Genomic DNA, 24,620 nt, shown 5'->3' on the forward strand with positions numbered 1-24,620 from the left:
AAGGTTTAGCTACTCAGCTCTAGTCACATTTGTACTTGGGGTACATTGATTAAGAAGTCAAAATCAGAATTAACTAAAGCTTCTCTTAACTTTCCCTTTTTCAAAGTTTTTGGGTTTTTTGCCACATACCTCATTGAAAAATGTAAATACATGAAAAAGAGGGCTGAAATTAACCTTATAAAACTGAGAGGCAGGGCAAGGCAGAATAAGAGACAAGCATAATGGGTTAGAAGAAGCAGGATGTGGCTGAATAGGTGCAGGATCTTTATTTCAGCTCATTAAAAAAATAGAGGATACTAAACATTTTTTAAACAAATTCTGTAATAATCTGTGATATTCTGTAGTGTGTTTGAATTCAAAATGACAAAAGATGGTGTGACAAGCTTTGAAATTTATTTTGCAGCATACACCTCCTTCTGTTATCTCAGACCTGTATACAGACATACAACAAGGACATTTGCTTTTGGATCTGTTGGAAGTGCTTTCAGGTCAACATCTGGTAAGACAGAGTGATAAAAATATTACCTCAATCCTTCATCAAATCCAGCAAAGTTTTCTGGATATGCTTAATCATAAGCATATGAGTGATCGCTCTGGTGTCATAGAGCTATTTGCAAGTACCTTATTCTTACACCACTGACACTGACACTGAAACAAGTTGATCCAAAGTAATTCCCGTATCAAAATATAAAATAAAATTAATTTTTACAGCTGAGGATGTAGCCCTTTCTTTTTGCTTCACAGCCACGGGAAAAAGGATTTAATACCTTCCAGTGCAGAAGCAACATAGAAAATGCTTTGACATTTTTAAAGAGCAGATCAGTGAGTATTAACTTCAAAATTCACAACTAAAGCCGGTTTAGCTGGTGGAACATTTTCTTCGTTAACAATGATCCTTTTTTTTCCCCCTAGCTCAAGCTCATAAATATTCATGTTGCTGACATTATTGAAGGAAAACCTTCCATTGTGCTTGGCCTAATTTGGACAATTATATTTCATTTTCATGTAAGTATTTCAGCCATGTAAGTGAGTTTTAGTAGAGGGGGAAAAGCACAGAAATGTATTGACTTATGTGGTTACCAAATGAGATGAATTAATTCAAAGCAGAAGATTATTTTCTGACATCTTGAGGTGACAGCTCAGGGAGGAGACGCACCAGTGCATCTTGCCTGTGTCTCAGGTCTGCTTCACCATTGCAATGATGGCATTACAGCCTGATGAACAGTGTCTAGCTGCAAACGGTAGGAAGGAAAGTTACTGAGATTTTTTTAAACCAGTTAAAAAATAGGGTAAACTTTGCCTGTCTGTCTAAGACCTATAATGATTCATCTCCAAATTGAGCAAATAGTGCAAAGTGGTTTACATCCATCTCCCTCAGGGACAGCCCCCCTCTTCAGTGTTGGCTGTGCTCACAAGATGTAATTCTTGCTGTTATTTTTTTCAGTAGCAGGTGCCTGAAATAACATGAAGACTGTCATAGCAATATTTCTTATACAAGATACTGAGCGTGTCTCTTGCATGGCATGAGGTTATGGGGAGGAAGGGTGTTTGAAACCACAGGGCCTTGCTTTAATTATGTTGTAGGACTGTAGTCTTCTAGCAAGAGCCCAGCAGTAAATTAACATAGGTGTACTGGGGGTAAGTGTGTGACTGGGACTCAGGAGAGCACTAAGAAGCAAAGTTATTTAACAGTATTAGATGTAGCCCACGTTTTTCTTGGTAAAGGTACTTTGATGCTGAAAGTTCTCATGCTGCACATAGACATATACATTATCTTTTTACCTCAACCAAGCTTCTCTAACCAAATGTAGATCTCTGAGGTCTATTGAGTAGGTTTTCCTGCACCCTGACTGGGCAGGCAAACTCTTGAGGATGCCTATAATACATGCCACTGTTTGCAGCAGAAAACACTGCTGCCACAGGCTGCTTTCACTCTTTGGAGGACTAGAAAAATGTATTGAGTGAGAAGGTCCCTTGCTGCTAGTGCGGGTACCCACAGTATAACATGGAAGTCTTTGGGTGAATATTTCCTGCCAAAAAAAATCACCTGAAGATGGGAATTCAGCAAGAATTAATTCAGCTTGAACAGATAAAAAACCCTGATCTGATCTTTGGGGACAGGGAACTACTACTACAGCTGTGATTGAGACCTTTCTAATTCTTTGTTGTTTTCTGCCATCGGTGTCTTGGTAATTTTTCACTGAAACCTGATTAAAGTCTCCCATCGTCTCTGATAGATTGAAGAACTTGCCAGGACACTTGCTTGTACTTACAATCAGCCTTCACTTGATTGTTCAAGTGGTGTTGACTCCTCTCCAAAGGCAAGCCGAAAAGCTAAAAAAAGTGCTAAAATTAAGGAACGGTGGAAGATGTCTGCTACAAAGGCTCTTTTGTTGTGGGCAAAAGAACAATGTTCACTGTAAGTTTCATCCAAAACTTAGAAATAGTATGTAACACTGTATTTCCTCTAAATTGGTGATATTTTGCCTGTTTTTTTTTAACATTACTTAGTGAGAGCTTAGTAGAAAATCCTTTAGAATTCAGATGATGTTACCAGTACTTTTAACATCAATCAGGCCCTAAATGATTTGACATGAACCTTTTAAATATAATAAAGTAAGACTAATCCTACTAATTAAATACCACAATGTAAATTGGGTTGTTTGGCTTTTCTCTTTTAGGGGCTTCTATGTGATAAGTCTGGTGTAATGTTTACGTGATTTGCTAATTTTAATCCTCATGGTTGGCACTGATTAGCAAAGTTTCAATAATTAATTTCATTTTTTTAATGGAAAATGTAGGATTTCTAGGATTCCCACATCTCATGTTTTTCTGACAAAACACTGCATGATCCCCATGAAGGATCTTAGCAAATGTAAGAGGTCCCAGTCCCCAGTTCTGACAAGGTGTTTGCTTACGCTTGGTGTAGGGGTAGCTATGTTGATTTCAGTGGGAGTATCACAGCACAGGTGATTCCAATAGGGTGCCCTTACTGACAAATATATACATGTTCTTCAGTGCTTTGCTTGTTGTTTTTCCATCCCATAAAATGCATAGATATTGACCACAAAGGTGACATTCATAAAGGATATTGGATCAGCAAAGCTTTTTCTTTGGAATGCAACATAAAATAAAAACATTAAGTCATTTTGCAAAAATAGTAGAAAAATATATAATTGTAGCGATTGGTAGTACTGGCTGTATTTTTGTATGCCCCAGCTTCTGCAGAAATTCAGTGGTAAGGTTCTCTCTAACTCCTCGGATTTGATTCATACTCCATTTTGCTGAATTTATATTCTATTTCTTAATTTGTACTTAGGACATCTGAGGAAACAGGCTATAATATTTTGTTTCTAATAATTTTTGGGATAGGCACGACTCTATCAATGTGACTGATTTCAAGTCAAGCTGGCGAAGCGGACTGCCTTTTTTAGCTATCATTCAAACCTTACGACCAGGTCTAGTTGATTTGGAGAAGGCAAAAGCTAGAAGCAATAAAGAAAACCTGAAGGAAGCTTTCAGAATAGCAGAAGTGGAGCTGAATATTCCACGGCTCCTTGAACCTGAAGGTAAATGGTCTGCTTTTTTTGACTGTGTTGTCAGGAGTGGGATTAATGTAATCTCATATGTGTTGACTTGTAATACAGGAGAAAGTAATGCTGTGCTTAAGTTTGAAATGATCAGTTTCAAACTGATCAGTGATCTTTACTGTAATGCTCAAACCTCAGGTTCTTTATTTTATAACACCAAATGTACTTAGGAATTGTAGGATTTTTGAATTGGCAGCAAATGCAGGAACAATATGCAGAAGAAAGGATATGAAACTTTCCCATTCATGGGAGAAACTTGTTCATTAGTTTGTCATGTTACATTAAAATATTCCCAAGGAAAAAAATGTTCATTGCATATTAATTTCTGTCAATGGTATGTTAACTGAGCTGCTGCAAAATAAACATGTTTATGATAATGTGTTTTAATAACTGCAGTATAGTGTGTAATTAAGTGATCAGGCCTAGAAGGCTGCATAATTATGTAAATGGTGTGTTGGCTCTTGTAGATGTTGACATTATGAATCCAGATGAAAAATCAATCATGACTTACGTGGCTCAGTTTTTGCAATACTCCAGGAATTTGCCTGAGTCTGAAGAAGACATGCAGGTACGTCATGTGGTTTACAACTGAGGGATTTTTAAATGAGTGTGCATCATGGATGCTAAGAATATCTGTGCTTTCTTTGCCCAGTTTATAACCTGACTCAGTATCTAACTCAGATAGCAGATCCTCTGATTCAGCTACAGACAGGCTGAATTGGCTTGAACCTTCTGATGCTCCTCTGTGGTAGTCAAGACTCAATGTAGTAGGTTTTTGATGATACAGGTGGAATTGCTGTGCAGGTTGTCTTGTTTTTTCATTTAACTATTATAGAGGACATTTTCAAGCCTGGTTGTCTTCATAATGTGTGCTCTGAAGTCTGTATGTAAATACTGGGGTAGAGGCAGATAGATTTGCAAACGTGCAGAGCAACCATCTTTGAATTTAATAGCTCGCATGTAAAGTGGACAGAATTTGTTACTCACAGATCACACTGGTTGGAAAACCAAGTTCTCTGTTCTCTATATTCTCCTGTAAGAGTTTATGTATCAACTCGTTATTCACCTGTCAGTAGGACTACAATCACGCTCTTCTTTTAAGATGCCTTCATATATCCAGGTGCCAGGTTTAAAACTTTGGCCTTGCTCTGTAATAGTGCCTGACCCAAAACTCATTAGAGTCCCCAGGAGTTATTGTTTCTCAATAGCTTTGAACAGAGTTTAGCATATACTCAATGTGTGTTTTTTTATGGCACAATCTAAATTAAAAAACAAGGCTTGCAAAATGGGAAAATGACATTTTCTGCTCTAATTACCAGGAAAGAATAAGAGAAGCCATGAGCTGGTTGGCTGCACAGGAGAAGAAGTTATCAAAGTTGCTGATTGACACAGAGAATGAAACATATTACCAGAAGTATAAAGTAAGTTGCATTTCATATTTAACTGCTTCTGCAAAAATAAGCTATGTTTCTGGGGATATTTTTAATATTTTTCATCTTCTAAATTGAAGTGTTAAATAAGCTTTTAAACCTGAGGTTGAAATTTGACAATGAATTTGGTAAATGTCCTCGTATGATTGCGGGAAGGGTAGGATGAAATTCCTTCTGTTAGGAACATGTCTGCTGCTTGGTTTCTGAGCAGAGTAAGTTTTTTTGGAGAGACTAAAGTAGTGTCTTTTAACTAATTGATGCAGAAGACTTGGACAAGATTCAAGCACATGGGCCTTTTACAGGGTTACCTTTGCCATTTCTGTGATAATAACAACAATAGGTTTTACCCAACTAATGTTGTAGAGGAGTAGTTGAAATATTGGCTGTAGATTATGCTGAAGTAAAATTTCCTTTGATTTATTTTGTAGAAAGAGTTTGTAATAAAATGGCCCATGGGGGACTGTGAGGGGAGGAATTTGCCCTTTCTCTAGATGGGGAGGGGAGAACCATGTCCTGACTGCACTGACATTATGTTAAATACAGATTTTGATAGTGAATGGCACCTATAATTTCAGACCCAAATACTGCCTGGAGACAAGTATACCTCTTTCCTGCTATTTTGCCTTTCCATGCATCACACCCTTTGAAGTTAATGGAAGTCATACCAATGTGTTCAAAGGCAGTACTTGGCTCCATGAGCTTCCATCTGAAGTCATCTTCTATGAATTACTCTTCCTTTTTATCCCTAGGAAATGATGTCATTTATGGAAGCATTTAACCAAGAAAAAAAACCCTTTCTGCCTGTGTTGTCATCAAAAAGAAGTGAAGCTGAGTTGAGCGAAGGCCAGCATCGGATGAGAGAAGAGTGGGATAAACTGATCTCTCAGGTCAGAGGCATTTCTAGCTCATCTTGTTACCAGCGGGAGTGTGTTTGGTGAAGAAGCTTAAGTATACCCCAGGAACTCTCACAGGGAAGAGTTGGGAGGTGATACTTTATTTGAATTGATAGAAGAGGTATCAAGCCTGAACCTGAAGTCCAGGCAAACCAAGTGGTGCACAGTGCCCAAGAGGAGGCAGAAGGTGGCTGTGTATTACCCTTCTGCCTCCCGAGCCTCAGGGCTGTGAGACATCTGTGAAAAATGGCCTGCATCTGATTATCTTTGAGCACTCTTCTGATCAAAGTTTTTGGCCTATTTATGTTTAAAACATTCTTTTGGGACATAATTATGACTTGGGAAATGGTGCAGCTGGGAAAAGTTTGCCAATATATTCTTTCCCATGGCACAGATAGCGATATGGTGAGATCTGGTTGGTCAGTGCTTTGGAATGAGGTTGGCTGTGTCATCTCCTGCTGTCGCAAGTGGGGATGTATTGGGCCCTGCTGGTAATTGCTCTTTATGGAAGAGATGTTCCCCTGTCAGCCCCATGATGGAAAGCTGTCCAGAGTATCCCTGTTTCCCCTCTACTTTGCAACTAGTTTACTATAAGTTTCCCTGTTTCTGGGCCTTGAGATGGTCACCAGCAAAGGATAGTAACTGCCAAATTCTCTGTAGTGTTGCAGAAATTACAGGCTGGGGAGTAAACCTGAGTCTCAGGTAAATGTTGCTGATTTGCAGCTGACTTCACTGGAAGCTCCTTTTCTGAATGGTGACAGGTTTGGCTTGTTTTTTTTTTTTTATGGGATGTCTAGAACATCAGCTTATGGAGCTTACATCAGTATATTAGAAATGGGGAAGAAAATAATAGTGAAAAATTTAATCAATTGTTTTCCTTTTTAAGATTAACGAATGGAAAGTGAAGCTGGACCAGATGTTGCCCTCCCCTCTGGATAGCATTGAGGCTTGGCTTCAGGAGGTAGAACATCTGCAGGCGGAAGATTTGCCTGATTTGCAGGACCCATTTAAAGCAATGTTTGTCTTCAGAGAAATAATTGTAATATTTAAGGTATGCTGATCACAAAGGAACATTTTGCTTCAGTCTGACCTAGCAAAGCACTTGTTATAGAATTGTTATTTGACATTTTGGGAAGTGGTGTGGATATGTTTATCTTGTGAAGATGAAAAGCTCTTCTGAACATACCTTTGAACAATGATGAGTTTAATGAAATAACTGCATGGGTCTATAAAAAAGGTTTCTGACTTCACTGGGATGAGACTAAATTTGAGTGCTATCTGAATAAGTAAATTATGGAATTCTTTTTTATGTGGTTCCTGCAACTTGTTTGTCTGTTAAGTAATAACACAGGGTAATTACATCCTTATCTTTAAATCTGTGCTTAATGCATACCTATTCAGAAAAGCACTTGGGCTTAGGGTTACATTCCAGTGAGATCACGAAATTTGTGTGTTTAAAGTTAAGTATTTGCTGAATCACTCTGTAATTCCATTCAAAGCAATAGGAAGTATTTTGATATCTCCGTACCATGCAAGTTATTTATTCTGATCTTGAAATCTTTATGCTGATAACTGTTTAAATGTCCTTTTGAGTTTGAAAACTTTGAAAAGAGCAGATGTGTTAATGCCTGGTTGATCATAATGATTCTGTACTTGTTTGTTTTATGAACAAGAGAGAAGTTGGATGGTTTTGTCCTTTCGTCCTTTACAAGTCCTTAAAGAAAATTTGAAAGAATGGGAAATAGAGGTTCTTGATAACACCACTTTTTTGTACTGTTGCTAGTCAGTTCCTGGTATGAGAGATGGCTTTTTAACTGATAACAGCTTTGCCATAATTTAGCCATTTGATCTATGATTTTTGTTGCTCAGCCTACGTAATTAAAGCATTTCTAAGAATGATACAAAGAGAGATGTCATTGGTTTAGGGGTTTCTTTTCTCCTGTTGAACATGTACATGAAATCATTACGTTCCTTAAGAAGAAGAAACTCAAGATACTTAATTTGTGTCAAATCCACTTTTCATGCTGGGAAGACCTCCTGCTGAGAATTTTTTTTCTCCGTCCTTCCTCTAGTCGGTTCTTTTAGTATGTGTCATGTAGGGATCTTCTTGCCAAGGTGGTCCCGTATAATGGAAATTTTACTTTCTCTTAAAATTACCCACCAGTGCTTATAACTGTCTGACTGGAATAGTATTAAGGTTATGAAATCAAGTGTTTAAAATCTGTGCACTATTTTTGGGGTTAAGGGCTGCCCCAGGATTTAACCATTACTATTAACATGCTTTGTGGCAGGTTTTATTATATAGAAATTATATTTCTTTATATGCCACTTACGAATATGCTTATATTGTGTGTAATGCATTTCATGTTTTATTTTTACATAGGGAATTTAGTGCTGAGACACATGTTCATAAAATATTCCTCAATCATGTGATGCCATCCATCAGAGGGTTAATGCGATATGCTGTCAGCATGGTGTTAGGTGGAAATTTGTTGAACAGTCAAATTAAGTACTAAGCAAGTGTGACATAATAGGTTTATTCAACAGGTTTTGCTGTCAGTCTGTGCTAACACATAGCAAAGAACAACTTAATATCCTGAAACTGTTGCAACGACACTTATCTGTCCTAAAGATGATAGTGAAAGTACAGAAAAAACTGATGGCGTGGGTAGTGTAGATTAATGTTCCTTATATTTAACTAGATGCACAGTGATAAGAGAAATCGGGTAACACTGCACTAAATACGCACTTTAGAAGATGATGAGATAAATGCTTCCGCTGCACTTCAATGAGTAAAGACACTGGAAGATTGTCTTGTGCTGACTAGTTCTTAATAGCTCTCACTCTAATGGCGGGTGACTTGAGGATTCCCAGATGAAATGCTCTAGAATTAAAATGAATGGCTTACTATGTCTTTTTCTCCCCAGGGCTTGATGGATTGTTTTGATTCTCACTTGGACACACTTCAATCATTTAAGAATGAAGATGAGAAGAATATGCCACTAGTCTTCCCCGAAAAGTTAGAGGAAATGAAAAGAAGGTTGTGATCTTCAAATTCCCCCTACTTTGACAATGTTGTATTCTAGCTCTGCTATTGAAGGGCTCTGCTATTCTGAATACAACACATAATTTATCCGTGCCTTGCAGAAAAAGAGCATTTTCCACCTAAGCACATATTGACTGTTAAGTACAGCAGGCAGGTTCATTCATCGGTCCAATGAATGTCTAATTATGTGTACAAAGTGGAGCTCATTAGCAGGACCTTTTCAGATGCCCTTTGCTAGTGTGGATAAGAAGCACTAAGTAGGCATAGGAAACATGAGTATTTTCAATGTAAAAATTTCTCTGGGGGTGGGGATTCTCTAATTTTTAATTTCCATCTTTTAAGATCACTGAGATCTACAGGTCATGCAACCATCTCTTTCTGTTGGAGGGTATTTTCAAAAATGACCAGTGAATCTGTGTTCATAACCTGAGATGCTTTGACATACAGACGGCAGATGCCCCTTTTCTGGGCATTTAAGTTTTTCATAAATTGAGGAGTCAATATTGGTTCACAATTGTTGCTACTTAAAATTTTCTTGTTTTGTTAAAATTCCACTCCTGTCATAGCAAAATAATGTTTACGTATCATATATGTAATTCTGAATTTTTAGGCTAAAAACCTTATACCGTAATGCCTACTACAGCCAATGATTTTGAGTCAACTCCCACAACATTTCACTGTTTGCAGATTCAGCAATATTCGTTTCACAAACTCCAACACCTTTATTGAATACCACTATGGACTCTGCACAGCTATTGCCAATGAGGTGATGTTAAAGCTAAATATCTGGGACATGAAATATGGGACAAAAGAGTCTGTAGAATCACTGCTGGAAAACTGGAATGTAAGTAAATACACGTGTTGCACCCTGACAATAATTCTTCTCCATCTCTTTTTGATTCAAGCTTGTGTCTGTCCTTGTCTGAAGATACTACAATAGTTGATAGATGCATGGTAGACTTGCGAAATCTGAGATTTATGCAAAGGACAGGTAGACTTCCACAGAAGCTTGCTTTCCCCCCCACATCTTCCTATTTTGCTCTGAATTAGAGGTTTTTTTCTTCAGTTTGGAGCAATAGAGTGAGCTGTGACTGTTTGTAATTTTCTCTCTGCCCTTTTTATTCTTTGTTAGGAAGATTTCTTTCTTTCTAAACTATTTATAGAGCCAGCAGTAGCAGCCCTTCCCTAGCTCAAATCCACACAAACTTCTCTGGGATAGTTCAGTGGTTGCTGTCTTCAAAAGCAACCATTACCCATGGTGCTGGCTAATCTGCCTTTTGCTGTTGCCTCTTCCTTTTCCCAGCTTCCCTACCTCCTTATGCTTCCTGGTGAATGTGAATTGTCTTGTTTTGGTACATTTTGTGCTTAGCTCAGCTTCTGGGCTCAAGCTGTTAAAATGATGCCACATGTAGGCCTATAGGACGGGATGGATTACCCTACCCCAAATACTGACGAAGAATAGAGGCAGAGAGTTGAAAATGCTGATGCCATAAATTTTGCCCCATCTCCAGTTAATGGGACTCCTTGTGAATTCCTTCTTAGTGGAGTTTCTGAAGAGTTTCTCAGAAGCTTTTCAAATTGGCAAATCCCTGGTTAAATTAGTGGGAATTTCACCAGCAGCAGAACTGTGGAATGAGGCAACAAGAGGTTTTATAAAATATCAGTTTTCCTGAGCAGTAATAACCTTAACCTGTGTTGAGATGGGAGAGTTAACTGCACTGAGTTTCTTGGTTCAGTTGATTTCATAAATACTTACTATCATGTTATTTCTACAGTTGTGGTTCATGGTCATTCTCAAGCTGATAGAATATTGAGCTTTCCCAAGGAATTTAGGGCTTTTTGCTAGCTTTCCTTTTGGTTGCACGATGTGCAGTCCTGGTTGAGTGGTGGCGTGGTGGCCTAGGTTTGTCATGGCCACAGAAGAGGTTGGTTTGTAGCCTGCTAGGTAGGCCATTTGTAGGAGTGGGGAGCTCTAGGCTGAGATGCAGCTCAGACAGAGAGGGGCTGAGGATCAACCTTCATTCTCTGCGTGAGTGTTCAAAGCACACGTCTCCTCCTCTGTCCCATTTCTTATTCTCTCACCCTTTCCATCCCCACTTTGGATCTTACTGGATCAGTGGCAGGAACCAGACACATCGATATTTCTGTGCGTGCAGGGAAACCCACCATTTGCTTTCATCACTTTTTTGACTTCTGTGACTAAATTCTGCCTGACTTGTTCTGGATGTCATTTCTCAATATTTCTCTAGGGCTATAACTTCTTTAAATAAGCATTCCTGACTCATGCAGGGCTGTGGCTCAGGCAATGGCATTCAGGAATCAATATTTTCATTTAAGTGACACTCTGCACCAGCAGAAAAAAGACTAGGTCTATTTCAAACTAAAGGGTGCAGATGAGTTGCTGGATGGGCTTTGCTCAGTTTACATTTAACCTGCAGGTTGTAGGCTCATATTTAAAAAAATGTATCCCAAGCTGCATTTCCTACCTAGTTTTATGTGGATTAGTGTTACCCATCCCAATTACTTTTCACTTTGGGCAGAATTTCATTGAAGAAAAGAGACTTGAAACGCTACTAGAAACTGCTACTCACATCTGTGAAGATTTGAAAAACAAAAACATATGCAGTCCTGACTTAGGTAAGTTCACGCACAGAAACTGATATGAAGGCCTCTGTTTTGAACTGCCATGATGTCACCATTTTTAATTCCCACTTAAATTTTGCATAAAATAACCTCTGTTTCCAAATGTATAGTAATATTCCCTATTTGATGTCCTAGCTGGAGATCCTCAAGAAATTAGCAAACTTTTTAAGACAGTGGAGTCAAAGATTTCTGTGTGCAGAGACTATATTTCCAATGTAAATACCACCCTACAGAAAGTCCTGTCTTCTTGGAGTAATTATACAGAAAACATCCACTTACTAAAGACATGGCTGGAAGAGAAACGAAATGAGCATCCAAAAGAGGTATGTGGTTGTATTTCTCCTTGTAATGACAGACAGAGTTACTTGGAAGCCTCCTGGAAGGAAAACATTATACATGACAGTGGTTGTTGTTGCTTTTCTGTTCCTCATTTTGGAAATAAACTTTTGGAAGGGTTCTGCTATAAATTATTTCAATGCCTCTGTCTAGATCCCTGCTGAGGTCCTGGCAAAGTGGAATTCAGTTCATGGTTCCTTAAATGAAGCTGGAAACTATCTCATCGAGGTCAGCAAAGAGCAAGTTGGATCCAATATTGCCAAAGAGCTGAAGAAACTGAACAGGAGATGGGCTAAGTTCATCAAGAGGACACACTTTGTAAGTTACTAGTTTCCTGTGACTCTTTTGCTATACAGCCTTCAAAAGCATATTTTCTAGACTTATCAGCTTGCTAATCAGAGGTTAATAAATCTTTCACTCAACTGAGTATTGCCAGTTTTAAAACAGGAGGAACAGACAATACACAGAGGCATCCCATTCTTAAGTGTCTGTGACTCAGTTAAATGGTCTTTATGACACAATGGAAAATGTTCCCATTTTAAAATTGTAATTTTTATAAAACTTTCATAAAAGGAAATCTTATTGCAGGATAAAGTTCTAGAGAAGGAACTAACCAATTTGTTAAGAGCTTGTGGGCCTTTGCTAAATTGTATAATCTCTGCCTCAGCTAGTAGAAAGTAATTACTGCTGCATAGGTTATTTCTAGGGTTGTGCAACTTTACCCCAGCTCACTTGACAGGTTTTTAGGCTGCTGTAAATTCCTATACAACCAGCTTAATGTTGCATATATTACATTTCCTAGAATGCTTTCACAAGAATGCCTTTTTCACTCTGCCTGGGAATATTACAGCTCTTTATTTTCTAAGTTGAGCCTTTTGTTGACATTTATTAAAGGTACTGCTGTGACAATAAACAGTGTCAAAAAATTACGACATTTTTGTAGGAGAAGAGCTTAGTAAGAATGCAAGAAGATCAAAGGAAACATATTCCCAAGAGTGAGGCAAGTCTGGAGTTTCCTAGAAAAAGCCCATAGTAAAGATGCTTTTAGGAAATATATTTGGAAAACAGAGTTAAAGAGGCCTCTTGCACCCTTACAAGGGCTTAAATACTTCAGGAGTTATTTTTCTGGCATTGTTTTGGACATTATGGCTATAATATATTTATTTTTAGATATAAAAAAGCAAGGGCAAATACTTGTGACTGCCAGTACCATTGAACTGTTAGCATGCTCTCTGGTCTTGATTTGACCAACACCAGCTATCGTTCTCTTGGACAAGTCCCTAGCATAGCCTGGGGAATGCCACAGCCCAAGAGTTACTCTCCCTGTTAGTGTGGCTGCGGGTAGTTTCTTACAGGAGCAGGGGTGAGCCATAGGGGCTCAGGGTGTGCTCTCCCACCTGCTTTCAGGGTTGAAGGGCTGAGCCTCACATGGTTTATTTACCAGTATGCTTGGCATTTATTTCTCTCCCAATCCCTGTTGGGTGCAAAAGCTACAAAGTAACCTAGAGTGGTGACTGTGTGTTGCAGGAGGGGAGTGGAGAGACCCACAAACTGATGACAGGTGTGAACATCTTACCCTGCTCTTTGTTTATAGCTTGGTGAAGATGCTGCTAAAAAGACCCAGGAGCTTCCAGGGAGCTTGGAGAAAATTGAAGAGCTCCTTGGAGGGGTGGACAGCTGGGCAGCAGAGGTTGGATGCCTGCTTGGCAAGATTGGTCATGAGGGGCCTGTGGAACCTGAGATGGAGGAACATTTGCAGGTGAAAATGGAAATACAGTGCTTAAAATACTTGTTTATCAGAGTCTCATCTTTCAGCATGGATTTGTTGCTGGTGTAAAATGAGCTATCATCAGTGAAGCAGAAATGAATGTGGGTTTTGTGCTGTAACATGGGTAAAAAGTCGAGGCAATGCTAGTATTTTGATGTCATTTCCCAGGCTTGCTCCCAGATGAGCTATAAATGGATATTCCAACATCAGTGCAACCAGATGGCAAGCAAGTGCTGATGAAGTGCTGCTGGAGCCACTGATCGGCAGCTTGCTCTTGAGTGATATTGATTACTTTCTGTCCAGCACAGCATCCACAGCAGACTAAAACTTTGCAGGATGCTGAGCTGAGAATTTTCCCTGGTCATACGCTGCTTTTTGTCATCCACCCTGCAGTGAACGGAGGAGGTTTGGAACAATTTATCTGTATTCAAGGTTTACCTGTCAAAAACTGGAGTACTGGGTAATTTGTGCATCTCAGCTTACAAGAAGTTGCTCTAAACATCCACAATGAGCACTCATGAATTTCTTGTTACTTCTACTAGTCTCTATTGTTTCCCATGTCTCTGTGCCACAGATGGCAGGTGGAAATACGTATATATAACTCAGCAGCTTCAGTGCAAAGTCTGATTTATTTCATTCACCTGCCAGTGAAGGTGAGACTGCACAAAGATGCCAAGCTTTGCACTGGAGAAGCTGAAGCACTGACTTATGTTGCCTTTTGCTATTTCTGCAATAGGACCAGTATAATCTAACAGTAGGAAGGTGACCACCAGAAGGAGGTTTCATTGGAGCTTTTCTGTCTAAGGGATAAAATTAAACAGAGATCTTCTTTGGTACATTAAATCCACCTACAATAACTGAACCAGAATTAGTGTTAGTTTACTTTTGGTTTGTGCCTTCTTGCACTGTGTTTAGTTGACAGAATTAGGAGCATGAGTCTGTGAAAAGAATCTATTAATCTTTTTGTAATTGTGGCCATATGTTTATAAAATAAGCCTCATTTTGCAGTCTGACACTACTTTGTTAAAACAGCGAAGTAACAAGAAGCCCTGAAATGCAGCCTCCAAAAATGTGTCTGGCATTGTATCTCCATGTCTATGAACAGAAGAGATCAGGTCGCCTATTACCTGAGGTACAATAGGTCGAGATCCAGAATAAAGCACTGATTGTCATGAGAAGAATACTAATTGACAACTTCAAACAGGAAAATATGTTGAATATTCATAGATTAAACCAGCTCTAATAACAGCATTTCATGATAAATATTCAAATACGGCACACTACTTTTGCATGCAAAATACCCATCTGCTTCCTGCCTTTTAGCACTGAATACTGCAAGAAAATCTAAGCTTTGATATATGCTTACTTTTGGATGACTTCATGATCAGATGATGCATCTCCACATGTGTGGTTTGCACATTTGTTTGGAAAGCTGCTTGGATGGGAGAGCGTGTTTACGTCTGTCTCTGAGGCAAAGAGTTGGAAGGTATCACAGTGACAGAAAGACTATTTCAGCTACAAGAATCCCCAGTGGATGGCAGCAAATTTCTTTCTCTCTACATAGGGATTTTGCAGTGCAATTCACTGACATAATGGGAATATAAGATTTTTGCTTGACCAAGTATTGACCATCCATGATCAATGCTGGCTTTTTCATTCATTTCCTTTAAACAAAAAGACATAAACAGTGGATAGGCTTCTAATGCTTTTCGTTCAACCAGAGCTTGGCTGCAAGGGAAACATCATACCAAGAACAAGTTGTGGCAGCAGAAGAGATATTGCAATCCTTGACGCAAAATGTTTCAAGTCAGGTGTCCCAACAGCATTCTCACGCCACTGGGCTGCAGGCACGAATTAAAGAAGCCAGAGACAAAATAGAGGTACTCCTTTTTTATTGTTACTCTACTTTATACACACAGATGTCTCTAATTTTAGCATTATGTGATTAGGAAGATGCCTTTTCATTCATGTGAAGTAAAAAAGGGTTTACACTACTGGAATCAGTCTCCCAGAGTCTTGCTGAGGCAAAAACTAGAACATTTCAAAGATCAGTATCTCAACTTGAAAAACTTGAGTGATGTTATGAAGCAATAGCTTTATATAATTACTGACACTCGGGCATGTTCTGAAAAGAGTCTCTTTCTTCCAAGGCTGTCATGGGTGACATTAACAACATCTTGTTCAAATCCGAGAAGAGATCCTCAGAGACAGAGGCTTTACTTAATTTTGAACAATCCCAGAAAGAACTTGAGGCTTCCATTTCAAAGGCTGTGCAACTTGTCAGTCAAAAATTAGATCCTGAGGAATGTATCTCAAGATACGAGGTGGGTTTGTTTTCTGAGCCAGCTGAATTTGAGTATTTCTTAGTGCTATTTAATATCTAAAAGGCTAAGGTACCACAGTGAGAAAAATATCAGATTTGTTTTTATTCTAACAAGCTATTAATGCTTTTCTTAGCTTTTTGATTTAGCACTGGTAGCATATATTAACTCAGCAGACAGCATGAATGAAGAAATGTAAATGTGTGTGGCAGTTTATTCAGTGCCCTGTCTTAACTTAAATTACTCCATGATCCTATCAGAACTCATCATGTTCTGAACTACAGCCAATTTTTTTGCCTGATTAATAATTAAGATTCCCATCAAGAATCGCATGCCTGAATTCTTAGGCAGGTTTTTGAACCATGATTATAAATACTGAATCACCTCTTTTTTCCTAGTGGCTAGCTCATAGAGAAAGTGTTCAGTCTCAAAATCTGTATCTCTTAAAGGAGTCCTTAGTGAGGTATCAAAAGTGGAAATGCCCAAAAATTGAGTTGCCTCATCTGCCAAAGCACATCCTGGGCAGTCATGTTCCGGGAGCAGTGCAGAGGCTCATTCCAGGCCATCTCATAGGGTCCCACCGTACTTTCACCTTCTCTCTGACAAGCATGGGACATGGCCATGTACATTCCCTAGAAATGGTGCAGAGCGCAGGGACCTTTCTAGTCTTTCTTCTTTGATACCAAATTTTCCCCTAAAAGAGTAGTTACAAGAACAACATCTGCTTTTCTTCAAAAAGCGTACACTGATATTTTCTGCAACATTTTGGAGATATACAGGGATGGAGAATGCCTTCATACTCACCCATGCAAGGGCCATCACAGCCCATACATGCAATGTATACATGCATGGTTTTTTTATGCTACTGCTGTACTTTTATTATGTAATAAGCTACATTCAGTTCTGATTATGTTTGATTATAATGCTTTTCTTGCAGGAAGCTTTTAATTCTCTGGACAATAAAGTTCTTGACAAATTTTTGAAAGCAGCTGAACAACTGAAAAATATTTCATCTGATCCAGAAAAGCTGGTAGTGGAAGAAAAGAGTAAAGATGTTCGTAAAAGATGGGAGGTGAGATAATATAGGAAGGAGAATCCACTGTCCTCATTAGGTCTGGCATCTTTGAAAAACAATTTTTTTGTCACAACATGTTCTGAAGTTTTATTTGCTTTGTAGTGCTGTCTCACCATCTCACAGGAATAATGTGCTTTGAATTTTGCAGGCAGTTCATCATGAAATTGTATCCTGTGCCCAGCTCATAGTAGAAAGGGAAAAAAAGAAGTTTAATGCAACTTTTAAAAAAATCAATAAACAGATAGGCAGAGAGAATAAACTCCTAAGTATGGATAAAACCAAAGGGCTTATCAAGGAACATGAGGTAACTGGCACACTTTTCTGCTCACCTACATCTCTCTGTGAATGCTTTGTCTATCCTTCTTGCTCTTTTTTAGGTACATGATTGCAGCCTGCGTTTGTGGAATAGGGCCCTTGTGCTTGGTATTATGTAAACAGAGAACAAAGAGGCCACCCAAATTATTTCTTTACCTTTTTTGACTGCAGATATTAGCCTCCTTGTAGACTGTTAGAATTACTTCCTTCTCACATGCATGGTGTCTTTTTTTTCATTTTTTTTAAGGACAACCTTGAGGCATTATAAAGATTATAACATTATAACAGATTTAGCTCTACAAAGTGTAAAAATAAGGAATGATTATGTGCTCTGTGACTCCCTTGACTCCTTACAGTTGCATAGATTGTGTTAGATGACTTCAGGTGAGAGTATCTTCTCACAGTGCAATAGCTGCACTTTATCTCCGTGTTTGTGCTATGTATAAATTAACCACAGTGTTAAACTAGACATTCATGTTTCACTTGCCAGGGTGAGTCATGGTGAATCTTACATATTCCATAAGCAATGGGTTTTACACTTCATTGCTTCTAGCATTTTCCTTCATTCTCCTCTTTGAGATGCATTGATGTGGCTGCTTTACCACTTATAGGTATAAGAAATTGCTCTCCTGATGAAATTCTGGTCTTCACTGAATTCAGTGGAGTTTCACTCTTTGCTTCTCATGCATTCATGTTCAGCAAATATTACATATGCAAGAGTAAAGAGAAATAAATGTTCTCAAGTGCATTCCTTCTGCTCAAATTTTTGTTCGATTTTTAGTATATCTTGATTTCACCCTAGAAAGTATAGTTATTGATGGGGACTGGTTTAAATAAATTTTGCAATTTTACTTTTTCTGTAGTCAATGAAACATGTATATCTGATGTCAGTGTGAAGAGGACTTGGGACCAAAGCAGATAAAATTGTAGTAACGTGACAAATTTCAAAATCAAGCAAGAATCAGTATAGTCTTGTGAATGCAGCTGGGGAACATGTTGCCAGAGATCCTGATTTCTTTCCTGGCTCTATTTGAAAAAGAATCGAGGGAAAATAAATGTTTCTCTCCTGGTTTGACAGCTTATGCTGTAAGTGCGCTCATCTGAGAAGACAATGGAAATAGAAAAACATGTATGAGAATAATTGTATAGCCTTATGACTTAACATGAGTTTGTTATATTGGTTTGTTTGTTTGTTTAGGCCTTTTTTTCACATGAAGGTGGCCTGAGGGAACTTAGCAAGTCATTAGAAAACCTTAAATTATTGGGAAGACTATCAGAAGAAACTGTCCCAGGCATACAGATACTGACTGCAGACTATGAACAAAAGCTAGAAAAGCTTCAACAAAACGTGGCTGATACTTACACGGCACTGCTGTCTCACACTGGAAAAGGACAGTCATCTAAGAAAGAGTAGGTGACTGAGTGCATGAAGTGTTGTAGCTTCATAGAAATCAGATGTGTGGATAGATTTCCTGATACTGTAAATGTAAAGGCATTACTGTGTACATTACTGTGGGCAACTGTACATTTAAACATTTAGTATTGAGTTTCATAAACTAACAAGTACAACGTTAGATTACCCTTCATCACAACTGCTCTGGGATTTTTTTTTCCTTTTGTATTTCATATTTTATTCTTAAGCTGAAATTTCTTTTAAACCATAGGAGCTCCATTGTTGCTTCTGAGAATGGAGAAAAACCCGGTTCTTCTCAACAAATTGATATCTTTTCGGTACAGGAGGTAAGAACTCCATACTCACTGTTAGAAAACAGTGCTCTGTCTAGGGGAGATCATCAGCAAAAGGAAAAGCTGATTATTTCTACTACTATTCTTATTGTGTTGGCACCTCAGGCTTCTGGTCAGATATCAAAAACCCATTGTGCTTGGGAACATAGACTAAGTAAATATTAAAAAGTAACATGCAAGTTACAGCACTAGGCATCACGAGGAGATGTGAGTCTCCAGCCTTGCATTATATTTTGCTAAAGAGTGATTTGCAACTGAAATAGTCATGTGCAAATCCCCCATAGTATCCCAGCAATCTGAACAAGTTTCAGAGGACACAGAGCGGAAAAATGGTGGAGAGTTGGAGGCATTTGCTTTAGAAAAATATAGGGAAAACCAGAACACATCTAACTTCTTAGAAATAGTTTCAGACAAAGAAGATACTGCAATTCATCATTTGGATGCCACAAAAGATGTCTCGTTTAAGATAAAAATTTATGCAAGTAAGGCTGCAGACAGCTCATCAGACAGCCTCCAGACTCGTGATTTATGGGAAGGCTGATTTATTGCATATACATAAAGTTTGAAGATATGTAGGAATTGACTGTTATCAAGGGAGATCTCTTGTAAGGCTACTGATATTGTCCCTGATAAAATGATGAAATCTGTTCTCTCACGGACAATCAAAGTGTGAAGTGTATAGCTAACATCAGCCAGCCTTGAACTGAGGCGTATATCCTGGAGTCAAGGATGTGAGATACATGAAGGCTGTGGTATAAACAGCCTGACAACAGCTGCAGAAGACAGTGCCTTGTGGTTGCCCAAGGAAGTCCATGGAGCCGCAGCAAAAATTTGCCCAAGTGGCTTGTGCCTGCCAGAGACACAAGAGACACAGCATTTGTGGAATGAATGAATGACCTGGCTGCAAGTGTTAAAAATTTGCTCTTTTGGTTCATTATTGTGTTTAAACACATCTTGTGTTCATGAATGGTATGTATCTCTCTCCTCCTTTGGGACACATGAGGCAATTGCCTCTTTCAGGAGTTCACAGATGTCTGTTAGTCTTCACTGTGTATTGACACAGCATGATGCGTACGTAGGTCACTGTCACGTTTTTATTTTCACTTAGACCTCAAGACCTGCCACAGATATAGTTTTGGAACCAGATGTGAAACATCACAATGGAGAAGACTGTGCAAAGAAATTGGAGGAAGATGGTGATTTGCCCATACTAGCTTTATTAGAGAGGTAATTTTTAAAGGATAAAATGCATGTGTATTAAGAGGTTATACTATGCTAGACATTAATGAATGAATTGAATGTATTGAACATAGAGTTCTGCATAGCAAAAGCATACACTGTTCTTTTACTACTACAGTTTACTTAATATTGCTCAATATTTATAATATTGCTTAATATTAATAAGGAAGCACTATAACAGCAAAATGCTTCAAACATTAGAATTTCGTATCAAGAACAGTTAGAGCTATAAAACATTTTCTTGCTGCTCTGTTCTTGGGCCAGAAAAATCTCTATCTGCCTTACTAATAACTTCAAATATTGCAAAATTTAAAAAAAAGTGTCAGGTTTTTAAGGAACTGACATTTTTATGTTCATGAAACTGAATTTAGGGAATGCAGGCAGGGATTCATACTTGAAAATTAGCCAAGTGAGCTATTTCTCAGCTCTTTTATATGTTGCTCATTTATGCCCATTCGTTTGTGACTTAGGTAAAAATATGCATTTCCAATACACTGTGTTTATTTTATCTGGGAATCTACTGGTCAGCAAGTCCCATACCCTGCCATGTTCTATTAAATTAGAAGTAATATTCTCTCTAAAAGTGATTGCATCTCTCTTTAGCTATAACACACAAAGAAATCATCTGGAGGAACTTTTACAAATCAGCAGAGATAAAGTAGCATCTGGCTTTACCGATGAAATAAAAGACACTTCATGCCTTCAGAATAAGCTGCTTGAAATCCAGGTAAGTATTAATCTTTTAAAAACATACTCGGTGCCTAAATTGTTGTTTTCTTATGTAGAGCCCTCGACTCTGTGTTATGTGTATTGCCAAGGGAAGAAGAATGTCCTTACAACCAGATTTATTAGAAGTAGAAGGGAAACCAAGGGTTTGGTGTTCAGCTGAACTACTTAGCAGCGGAGTTTTGCAAGTGTTGCTGAAAGAAGAAATTGGTGGATCTCAGTTTGTGATCTGCAGGCTGAAGTAGGTCTAATGGAAAAAAATAACTATGGAAAGCAGCTTTTTTGTCAGCAGATAAGTGATGGACCATGGTCAGGGCTTGAGGAGTTGTCAGAGTTGAACCATCAAATGGTAGTAGTGTGTGTACAGAATTAAACTGTTCCAAGACTTATAACTTGATTAAGTTTGTGAGAACCTTAAAGGGATGATAAAAGGCACATAATTGATGTCGGAGAATTTATTACTGCAGCTTTTCAAGTCCTTGCTTAAAAGGAGTACAAAGCTTATGTAGCATCTCAGAACTTGGTTCAGTTCTACATTTGTTTTTTGTTCTTTTGAACATAGCTAAGTTGAGATATTTCCCATTCATTCTTGTAGTAAAAATGGCTGAACCATATTTATTGAACATTTTATAAAATGTAGCCAAGACATATATCTGACATGGAGATTTTCATCATAAAAAGTTGGTAGAGATTTGCATACAGCGAAAAATGGATTCTTAAAGGAAAAGAAAGTAATAAATGCTCTTACTTTCACGTGATGTTTTCAGTTTTTCTGCAGAATCCCTTATGACCGTAATTTTATGAACTGCCCAGTCCACTGAGAAATACGTTATCATATTAATGCAATTTATGCTGCACATCTTTTAGGTGATAGAGAATGAAACCAATTCTGGCTGGACACAATTGGAAAACATCTCAACTACTTTAGAAAATCTTGTGGATGAAGTGCAGCAGGCTGCTATCTCTGATACGAGAAGCAAACTACAAGGACAATGGAAAGAGCTGCAGGATATTATAAGTACCAGGTATAAAATAACAATTCATTACATTAGTTAAGGAATAGTTCATTGTAACTAATGTGTGTATTGTGAAGGGAACAGTGTGTGTTAAAATACCTACATGTTTTTAACCTTTTTTTTTAATTGCATAAAATCAAGTTTTTTGTAATTATACTTGGTTAATATATACATTGCAAATAGTATAAATCTCTCCAAGAAGCACTGAGCCAGATCTTTGTAACATCACTGTGCAGTATTGCCAAGTTTGCTGTTATTTCCTTCAACCTTTTGGTTAAATTCACTGGGTTTCACACTGCTTTTCTTATTAATCTTATTAATGGAAAAACTCCTTTGACAACAGGAGGAGGAGGATGAGGTATATTAGTCAATTACATTGTTTTTGTCACTCTTTGTGCTGTAAAATGTTGAGTGTCTTTTCTTGCTTGCTTTCCCAGTTCATGCTTTGTTACCTTTCTTGTAGAACAAACTCTTTAAGGACTGCTTTGGAAATTGTTTTGCCAATAGAAAATGAATCCATTCTTCTACGTGAGTTAGATCAGCAGCTGAAGAAAAAGGGCATCCAGCAGTTTCATCTGATGAATAGTGATCTTGCTTATAGGGAACTAAAGGTAAGGGAAAATGCAGAGACCACACCCTAGCCAGAATATGTTTTAATACATCTAGGAATTAGAGAACTTAATGGGGTTTTCAGTCAGGAGTTTGAGACTTCTCACAAGACTTCCCAAACCTTCTAAAGTCTATAACAGCATTTTACTCCCTTTGCTTTAGATGTCATTTTTCCTGTAGAGGCAGCCAGGGACCCTCAATAGGCTCTACTGTAAAAAGCATAGTTATTAACATTTTGTCTTAGGTTAGGGCTTTCTTTGATCCAGATTTACACTGTTCCCACCTGGCTCTGCATGTATGCAATAACTTGTTCACCTGCTATCAAAATCTTATGCCTCGGCTCTGGTCTGTCTATCAGGCGGGGTGAATATTGTTTTGTTCTTGACATTCACTCTGAGCTGAACACACTGCCTGCTATGCAGAACGGAAAGTTTGCATTTTTCTGCCCTTGGCTCTCAAGCTTAGTAGGGTTTAGGTCTCTCAAGCTGTAGGGCAGAGAGCATGTGCACTCTGGAAGGTCCCTGCACTTTTTCCCAGCTCTCTGCACATTCAGAGTTTCACAACACTATCACTGCTGTTTGTCTGAGGGCTATAACCAGATATGCAAACTTCACCAAGAGATTTTTAAATGCATGTAAGTCTCCTTCAAAAATATAGCATAAAGGACTTAAAAGATGGCAGAGTAACAAGCAACAGCGTTCCTGCCTGTGCTCTGAGTGATCTCCCTCTGCAAGAGCCTGCTGGTTTCAGTCCCAGGACTCTCATCATCTTTCTCTCCTTTTTTGTCTGATTGCTGGAACGAGGCTTGGGCTTCCTATAACACTGACCAAATTCCCCGTGGGTGGAATACTATTTTATTTGATTTTTCTTCTTTTTTCTTCTTGCCACCAAAGTCCAGAGTGGGGAAAAAAGAGGTTTTCTTTCTTAACCACGCTGTTTAGCATAGTTATTTTATTGTGAGTATAATTTGTTTTTCAGTCATAGGTTCAGCTTGAATGCGGGATACAGGTTTTCTCTCACTTGCTAACACTGTTGGTCATTCTCTCAATTTCAGGAGCTACAGAGATCCATATTAAATCAGATTGAAGTGTGCAAACAATTGGAACACCTAGATAGTTCAGCAAGAGATGAATTTAATCCAATAGATCTGCAAGCTGCAAGTAAAATTATGATTTACTATCAAAACCAGCTTGAAGAAATGAGCCACAAAATGCAGATCCGTGAGACAGTCCTTAAAGATCTGGAAGCTTTTATGGCCTCATTGAGGAAGATTCAGTCTTCCAGCAGATGTCTCACAGATTCCTCAGGTCAGCCTGAATTACAGGGAAAAGCATTGAGAGAGGCTGCACAAGAGGTTTCTCATATGGCAGAAGAGGCTAAATGTTTGGATGAACGCTTGAAAACAGTTGATATCTGTTTGGAAGATGCTGAATGTGGGAGAAAGACTTGCTGTGAAAACCTTGTTCAGACTTTATCTGAAGAGCTAAATGCCACTTATGATCCCTCAAGTGAACAGATGCTTACAGAGGAAAAAGACTTATATGAGACTTTTTCCACAAAAAACGGTGAACTACTTAAAAACATTCAGGATCTACGTGACAGAATTAACAAAATCGGCTTGAAAGATCCAACAATTCCAGCTATTCAACAAAGGTGAATCATTTTTAAGAGCACTTTTAGTATCATAATTTCAGTGAACTCAGAGAGCCTGTGGCCCCTTTGCAGTGGAGCACTGAAACCTGAATGTGTCTTGAAGTATCTGTAGAGCACTGAAAGATGCTGTGAACTTCTGTTTTATTTGTTCCATCATAGCCCAAATAAGGAAGCCTTCTCCGTTTTTTCTTTTCTTTTAAACTCCTATGCATAT

At 38.4% G+C, this 24,620-nt stretch overlaps 1 protein-coding gene across 1 annotated transcript in view; it reads left to right on the forward strand.

Annotated features, from left to right (window-relative positions):
• Positions 1–24,620, forward strand: part of LOC104468231 (nesprin-2-like) — a 170,744-nt gene that overhangs the window by 11,291 nt on the left and 134,833 nt on the right. Inside the window, 26 exon segments of the mRNA XM_010082294.1 lie at positions 404–499; positions 745–822; positions 913–1,005; positions 2,238–2,419; positions 3,373–3,569; positions 4,058–4,158; positions 4,910–5,011; positions 5,770–5,907; positions 6,800–6,964; positions 8,841–8,953; positions 9,647–9,803; positions 11,500–11,596; positions 11,738–11,925; positions 12,092–12,256; positions 13,533–13,697; positions 15,428–15,586; positions 15,857–16,030; positions 16,965–17,099; positions 17,251–17,406; positions 18,616–18,827; positions 19,082–19,157; positions 20,272–20,390; positions 21,006–21,129; positions 21,996–22,153; positions 22,608–22,755; positions 23,808–24,406. Coding sequence (XP_010080596.1) covers positions 404–499; positions 745–822; positions 913–1,005; positions 2,238–2,419; positions 3,373–3,569; positions 4,058–4,158; positions 4,910–5,011; positions 5,770–5,907; positions 6,800–6,964; positions 8,841–8,953; positions 9,647–9,803; positions 11,500–11,596; positions 11,738–11,925; positions 12,092–12,256; positions 13,533–13,697; positions 15,428–15,586; positions 15,857–16,030; positions 16,965–17,099; positions 17,251–17,406; positions 18,616–18,827; positions 19,082–19,157; positions 20,272–20,390; positions 21,006–21,129; positions 21,996–22,153; positions 22,608–22,755; positions 23,808–24,406 — 4,097 coding nt within the window.

The sequence above is a fragment of the Pterocles gutturalis genome, unplaced genomic scaffold (assembly GCF_000699245.1).
Source record: "Pterocles gutturalis isolate BGI_N339 unplaced genomic scaffold, ASM69924v1 scaffold21956, whole genome shotgun sequence".
In the NCBI taxonomy this organism is placed as follows: domain Eukaryota; kingdom Metazoa; phylum Chordata; class Aves; order Pterocliformes; family Pteroclidae; genus Pterocles; species Pterocles gutturalis.